The 7,873-nt window shown below is 44.5% G+C and overlaps 1 protein-coding gene across 2 annotated transcripts; it reads right to left on the reverse strand.

Moving 5' to 3' along the window:
* Positions 1 to 610: 610 nt before the first annotated feature.
* TNIP2 (TNFAIP3 interacting protein 2) lies at positions 611 to 7,218 on the reverse strand. Of its 2 annotated transcripts, none has more exons than XM_062493333.1 (6): positions 6,769 to 7,218; positions 4,381 to 4,686; positions 2,727 to 2,810; positions 1,913 to 2,194; positions 1,425 to 1,544; positions 611 to 931 (listed from the first exon to the last, which is right to left on the reverse strand). In XM_062493333.1, exons 1-6 carry the CDS (start codon positions 7,216 to 7,218, stop codon positions 650 to 652), a joined length of 1,524 nt encoding a protein of 507 aa, XP_062349317.1. In that variant the 3' UTR covers positions 611 to 649. The 2 variants fall into 2 exon arrangements, with proteins under 2 accessions (XP_062349317.1, XP_062349318.1); XM_062493334.1 differs by having other exon boundaries at positions 1,410 to 1,544; positions 6,769 to 7,164.
* Positions 7,219 to 7,873: the final 655 nt, after the last annotated feature.

The following is a 7,873-nucleotide window of genomic DNA, read 5'->3' on the forward strand; positions in this document are numbered from 1 at the left end:
TACGGCACAGAAATATAAATATCCCTGTACCTTGTTTCTGTGCAAAAAAAGGCAGGCTAGTTTTAGTCAATAACCAGCTCTTTTGTGTTTTCTTCATTTCTGATTTCAGTTAAACAGATGGATTTTCAGAAGAGATGTCTGACAGTTCAGCATCAGGAGTCAAGAAAATACTTTCGCTTTTAATCCACATAAAGCACAGTAAGATTTTTCCTGTCTTCTGCCAAATATTCCTTCCTGTTCTTCAGCCTACATTTTTTGGAGGAGGAGGAGGGAAATTTCAAGTTCAGTCATTTTTTTTCACAAGCCTCAGACTGTGGTAGAGCATTAGACCCAAATAAAGTCAAACTGCACTCTGAAGCTAAACTACCACTGTGGGTTTCAGTTTAGTTTGGAGCAGAATCTCCATTACACTTGCCTTCCTTGTATCTGTCAAAAACAATTCTTCAGAAAAACACTTTGCTTTCTCTTGAAGCCTTTTGCACAGTCCAAGAGAAGGTAAAATCAAGCAAGAGGTAGATATTGTTCATCCTCCTAATTTCCCAGAGCTCTCAATTTGAATTACTCTGGTTTAGGACTGCAGGAGGTATGTATAGAGCAAGTTTTATGTCTATGAAAGTAGTGATTGACTTACACCCCTCACATCCTGTGGTCACTGACAACATTCAGTAACATGCTTGAGGAATTCATCACTGAGTTCATCATTGAAAAACCTCATGCAATGAGGGCATCTGAGTTCACCCTGTGCCCTGCCTTCAGATCCCAAGTGTCCATTGTCCCCAGGAGGAGAAGCTTGTTCAGACTGTGAGTTTGTTCTTCTTGTGCCTGTCTGTCCTGGGCTGCTGCCTCGTAGATGTTCGACATTTGTCTGAACGTACAAATGATTTTGGTTACCAGCGTGAGCCCTGAAATGACTACTTGTGTCTCTTGAGTCCTAGAAAGAGAAAGAAGAGCTCTTGAAAAAGATGCAATAAAAAAAAAAATACATTCTTTAACAGGTGGTATTTTATCACCTTTATCTGAAACACCACTCAAATATTTCTCTGAGGACTTGTAAATAAATTAATCAGTTATTGTAGTGTTAATAATATTCTTGTAAAGAAGGTTTGTAGAAAACACAGAATACAGCCATTGTACTACTTTAAAGATGCCAAGAGCCATGGCTGTCCTCTGCCTTCCAAGAATTCACCCTTCCTATGTTGATCCAAAAGTAGAAGAAAAAGGGACTGGAAAACTGGTATTACCTCTGAACTGGGAAGCATCTCCACCAGAACTGACTATGAAACAATCTAAGTTTTTGATAGCTGCACTGAGCTGGAACTGTTTTAGACATACTAAGATATTTTAAAAATATATTTTAAAGTATATTTTAATCCCAAATTCTGTTGACAGGCTTAAATTTCAAAAGGAGCATGCTGCTTTCTTACCTGTCTTCTTGCTAGCTGGTGTTGCAGACATGCAATTTCTGCCTGAAGTTCTTGTATTTTACTCTGTGCTCGTTCTCTGTCTGATCTCTCAGATGTGAAATCGTCTTTATAAACCAGGACCTAAAATAGAATTATTATGTTAATTTTTTTATACATTAGAGCATTGGCAGGTTAGGTTGAAAAGCTGACACTATGATTCCTTTGTTACTTATTCCCAGAATCTCAGTATTATCTTCTCTATCATATCTGTATTTCAAAGGTGTTTATATTTCTTTCACAGATCTTTCATATTCTGCACTAAGGTTAGCAGAACTGCATGGGATTCTTTAAGTACTGAGTTTCCTTTAAATCTGTGTCATTAACTATCTGTATCACAAATGTGCACAGGCAGGCAAATGTCCAAAAAATAAATCCCTTTTTCCCCCTTGGACTTCAGTGGTCTGGGAAGAAACAAAGAATACATATCTAGGAAAAAGAAACGTAATGACCTGTTGCTCCAGCATTTGTATGCGCTCATTATCTCCTTCACTGGTCTTCTTCATGTCTTCTAGCTCTCTCTTGGCTTTTATGCACTCATTCATTTTTTCTTCCAGTAGTTTGTTTAACCGGAATATCTCCTTGTGCATCAGGTCAGAATTCCTTTGTGCTGGAGTTGTGCCGTGGTGCTGCTCCAGCTGTGACCTCATCTCCTTCAGCTGCAAGTGGAGTCGCTTCACGTACTCATCCCGACTCGCATCGTACTTCTGCCACTTGGCATTTAAATCTTCCACCTGAAAGTTTATCCAGGAGAGGCATGAAGAACAGGAAGACACAAACTCCAGGTTTTCATAGGCTGTCTACATGTGCAGGACCAAAATTCTCAAGGGGATAGTGTAGCATGATGACTCGAGCCCTGAGGGTGCGCACAGGAGAGCAGGAGATGATTGTGCAGACTCTTCATGGGCAGCCTTCCCATCTCCCTGTCCAAAGGGACAGCATTAAATAATGTGGGAGGGAGGGGTTGGTGTTCACCCTGGGCCTAGTGCTGTTCTGCTGGGGTGGAATACTGATCTATGGGAGGAACAAGAAAATTTTCTTCTGCACTGTATTTTTAACAATAAAACCCCAGTTATGTTAAAAATTATGTAATAAGTTGTTCTTAGCTAAGGGAACAAAAATACATGCCATATTGAAAGGACTAACAAAAACTGTCTTGCTTTAAACTGCCATGTAATTAGATTAACCAGACCTTACCTATTCCAAATTTACTCTAATACAAAATACTTTACAAATATTTATCTGTAACAAAATGAAAGTACTCACGTGCGCTACTTTTTGTTTTAACATCCTGTTTTCCTCTTGCAGGTTGCAAATAAGAGCTTGAAGTGAAGTTTCATTGTCTAAAAGCTGCAATTTTCAGATAAAGTTAGGTGTTACTTTAACATAAAAATCTCAGATGCTGTTTGGCTGTGCTGTTTACTGGACATAATCTTTTTTTAATTGATGTGTAATGACACACGTCTAGGTTTTTACAACCTTGGTACTGCTATTAAATAGACCTCATGACAACAGAGTTTAAGAGTTTACACAAACTCCTTGCAAAGCTACTAGTCTGGAGAGGGAGAATACATGACAAAGGCACAGATATGCCTTCATCTTGCTTTGTTATTACTGTCAATTTTGGCCAGTACTAGGAAGAAATTACGGAGGGGGAAAAAACCCTGCTTGCTAAATAATTGACTAAAATGATACCTCTTTTTTATAGTTGTGACATCTGCTTAAAAAAACCCCGGTGTACGTGAGTAATATAGAACACTTTTGTGCAAAATTCCCTAGAATCAGCTATAATGGCATCTGAAATTTCTCCTCTTCAACAGGGAAGTCCCCACTGTACAAGGTTAGCTTCTTATTGCATATATCAAAGTCAATCAAGTTTCCTGTCTATCAATTACACATGAAATATGATAATGCCAAATGCTTCAAGTCCCTTAAAAAGTCCTTTATTTCTTCTTTCTACTCAACTCCTATTTCTTACAAGTAACTTTAATGTAAGTTTTCTTTGGAAACACTTCTGAGACGTTTGACAAAGCAGATGTGGGTATGTACAGAGTTCATCACAACAGCACAGATGAGTGGTCATGTGAAAAACAGCATTACCATGGTATAGCAGTAAGAGCAAAAGTCAGAATTACTCTTTTTCATGCAAACTGTCTGCAGCACCCTACTCAATGCTCTGATCTGTTACTAGAGGCAGCACTGCTAATGTTATTTCCTTGTGATATTTTAATGAATTATTCAATGACTCTCAGCCATCAGGACTTCTGGAACAACAGAACAATGATCTACCTTTACCCCATGGTGAGAACTTTAACTGAAGCCTCAACAGCCATTGGCAAAGTACACCAAAATCCAGGTGTTTCATTGTGCCCTGCAGTAGCATTTCTGACACTGTCCTATTATGCAGCTTCAAATCCTGATCCAAGAAGACCACATGTTACAGAGTCCTTAATACAAATACTCCTTTGAAATATCTCTACCTTGTTTTGTGATTTTGATACCTAAACAAGTAATCAGGCTAGATCAGCTTCAAAATCACAGCACCATCTAGTGCTGCACGGAAGCAGGGGTGGTTATAAGGTAGGTACTGTCTCCTGTGTACTGAGGGGAAGAACTGTAATCATGGAATTGCTGAGGTTGGACAAAACCTCTTGAGAGGAGAAACCTCTCAAGAGATCTTCTCCTCTCCAAAAAAAAGCCTCTGATGATGAGATGGCCAGAGTTGAAATGGTAGACAACCGCTTCCATCCTAAATTTCAGATATGCAGAATTATTTACCATTTCAATGGCAGTCTTAACACCCTACATGAAATTACTTAAAGGGCCGTTTCTCACCATTCCCCAGTTACAGCTATCATTGTATTTAACATCTCAGAAGCTAATAAGACTTTAAAGACACACACAGTAGCTATAAGAATACCTGATTAGATCTTTCTGTAGGTAACTGGTCATCTGCGCTCCCCTTCTCTTTTCTTTGCTTCTCTTCTAGACATTTTGCCAGATGTTGGCACATTTCTGCTGTGGATGCTAATTTGCGTTGAAGTTGGTGAGTTTCATCAGTGAGTGAACGGCACAAAACATCACTGGTGGCCTGAGCCTTTTCCTTCTCTGCCAAAGTCTTCTGCAGTCGCAAGATTTCTCTCTCCTTTTCATATGAAGGCTGATTTATCATCTGCTGTATCTCTCCGTTTTTCTCCTCTAGCTGCTGATTCAGCTTCTGCACTTCCTAAACAGAGGGGCAAGGGGAAGTTATTTAAAAGCAAAATACACTCAAAAGTTAAAATATATCTAAGACTGACTGCAATATTGCAGTAACTCCTTATTGCTCCTGTTCTCATTGCAAAGTACTTAAAAAGTAGACTAAATCAATTTCATTTCTGTATGATCCCAAGACCTTGGAACTGTTGGATCAGTCAAGACCTGCTCAGGCAGCCAGGCAAGCACTTTCTAATCAGTAGAATGGAGGAACAAGCAGCAAAATTCAGGAAGATTTTATGACTATACAGCAGCAACAAAAACAAGAAACAAAGTAATTTAAGATTAATAACTGTGGAGTCTGAAAAATACTTACAGGTCCTGCACACTAAACTACCAGAGAATAGAGCTTTTCCTCAAAAGATAAAAAGGAACTGTAAAGTCATCAAGTCCAGTGATGTGTGTTCACTGCCTGGCACTGTCACAAGGACAAAGCAGAGGTAGCACATAGAGCAACTTTCTCACCTAGGAAAGGATGGGAATGGTAAGGTAAGAACAAACAAGCAGAAAATAAATCCAGCAGTGGCCCTAGGTTGGCCACAGCTGACCCCCAGGTACATGAGGGGGTCTGACACACCCCTAGGACACAACTGTGTACTTTGTTTCTGCATCTCCTTGTCCTGTTGGAAGCTCTGTGGGATCATCACAGCTGCATTAACATCTCTGGAAGTGGTTTGAGAAGGAAGAGGTTTGCTTAATGACTGGTATAAACCACCTGTAGTTCCATGTACCTGAAAAGCACCCATCCTGACTTGGTAAACAAACAAGCTGTTTTTTTCACACCTTCAAGAAGTAGCAGATGCTGATACCAGAAACCTCTGCAGCACTGTTCCTCTAGAATTGAGGATCTCTGGATGCCAGTGCAAACCATGAGACAGCTCCAATTCCAGCTATATCATTCTAGCTCTCAGGAGTGCTAATAGAGCTCTAAATCACTGGGATCACTCTTTGCCAGCACTCTGGCCTCTGGCTTCACAAAAGTGCATCTTTTATTTGGTTATTATTTAGTGCCGATTATTTCAGCATTCTGATTTGGCATAGCATTTTTTTCTTAAATAAATAAATAATTTTTCAATAAATAAATATTAGCATCTGACACAGATAAACAGCACTTCTTGTTATTACTGACATTTGAATTCTTTCACATCACATTGAATACTAAACTTCCCCTTTAAAGATATACAGCATCAGCCATTCAAACACTTTCAGATACCATAGGCTTGTCATCTGTCTGCAAAGTGTCAGTAAGATCATCTCTTATAACAAATTTCCAAACATGAACTCTTTACAACATATTTTATGTGAGTGCCATATATGGAAAATGTTTCGTATAAGCATTAGGTCAAGACATTACTTATGACAAAAACACTTGTTTCAGTTTTAAGTACTGCTGCTCAGTTTGGAAATTACTTCATGCAGCTTCATCTAGAAATAAATGTTTAAGTATCTTTGAGAATTTCAGGCTGAACCTGGGAAAGTCTTAATGACAATAACCAAAACAGTACTTGTGCCAGATGGGGAGAGATGCAGTTTTCATGGGTTTTTTTTCTGTCAAGAAAGATTAGGGAAATCACTATCTGTCTCCACGCAATCCAGACTTGTCAGTTACTTCTTCAACTGTGAACGTGCTTACCTCACTGTCAATACAAAAATGCATTTTTAGGAGCACTTTAAACAAAACACGTTAACAGAAGAAAATCCTGGCATCAGCCGATTATCTTTGCGATCAAAATTGTTGCGTCTGATAAATGCAAGGAGTTTTTTACTGTTTTTCTTTCTCCTTATGAAAACAGTCGCATGAAGATCTATAGTGCCATGCTGAGTTTTTGGTTTAGGCTTTTACGGTTCGCCTCTTCGCACTCAACGCAAGGGGAGGCGCTCCCTTTGGACACACACGGGCGCGTTGCTTTGGGCAGCCGGGGTTGGAGAGGACATCGCTCGAAGGTGCTCAAACCAAACCCTCGCCGATCCGGGCTGCCAGCTGTGCCCAGCACCCAGCGAGCGCTCTGGGGCAGAACTCCCGCACCCTGCGCCCCGGTACCCGCGGCTTTACCTGGCTCAGCGCCTCCACTTTCCGCGCCGAGAGCCGCTCGCTGTCCCTGAGCTGCTCGCGGGCCTGCCCCAGCTGCTCCAGCAGGCTCTCCACCAGCGAGCGGGCCGGCTCCGCGCCCGCCGCCGCATCCCCGCCCGCCGCCGGGGGCTGCCGCTGCCGGGCCAGGCTGCCCCGCAGCTCCCGGATCGTCGCCTCCTTGGCCGCCAGCTGCAGCTGGAGGTGCTTCAGCTGCTGCGCGGACTCGTGGTACAAGGTGCAGAGCGCGTTGTACCGAGGCACTTTATTCTTCAAGCTCCTGTTTTCCCGGTGCAGCTTCTCCAGCGTCTCCTCCACCTGCCTGAAGCGGGTCACCAAGGGGTCTGTGCTGCCTGCCTCGCTTACCGAGCACATGGCCGAGGCGGCTCCCTTCTCTTCCTTCTCCAGGGTGAGCAGGAGCGCGGACAGGTGCATAAAACCCCGGAGCGCAGCAGAACCGCGGCGGCTTCGCTCTTCCGCCTTCCCTGCCGGGGGAGGAGGCGGCCGCTCCCTTTAAGGGCTCGCAGGACCCGCCTGTGCCGCCGCTCGTTTCTTACGGCTGGGGCCGGGTCGCGCCGCGCTCCGCCCTCGGGGGAGAGCCCCGGCCGCGCACGGAGCGCTTTCCCCCGCGGCCAGCGCGGGATGCGGGCCCGGGGGCAGCGCTGCCCGGGGAACCCCGGCAGGGGTGAGCGGGAGAACCGGCACCGGGGGCGGAGGGAGAAACCTGGGGGCGAGGGAGCGGAGGCTCCGAGAGCACGGGGGAAGCCCCGGCTGAGCGAGGGGAATGCGGGCAGGCGGCTGCAGGACGGGCGCTGGGCGGGAGGAGGGGTCCCGGCGGATCCAGGCTCTCTCGGGGGGCTGGCGGGCGGCCCCGGCCCCGGCCCCGCGTTGCGAAAGCCCCGGAGCGCCGCGTCCTGCCGGCGCCGCTGCGGGAATTCCCGGCTTGGAGCGGGACTTTCCCCGCTGGCGGCGACCCCCGGGATCTCCGCTCCGCCTGCCCGAGCGGCTCCGACCCCGGGGGCAGTAGCAGGAGAAGAAACGCCCAGGAATCCTCTGTTGGTGTTGTGTCAGCATCGGCGGCGAGAGGATG

Source organism: Cinclus cinclus, chromosome 5 (assembly GCF_963662255.1).
Source record: "Cinclus cinclus chromosome 5, bCinCin1.1, whole genome shotgun sequence".
Classification (NCBI taxonomy): Eukaryota; Metazoa; Chordata; class Aves; order Passeriformes; family Cinclidae; genus Cinclus; species Cinclus cinclus.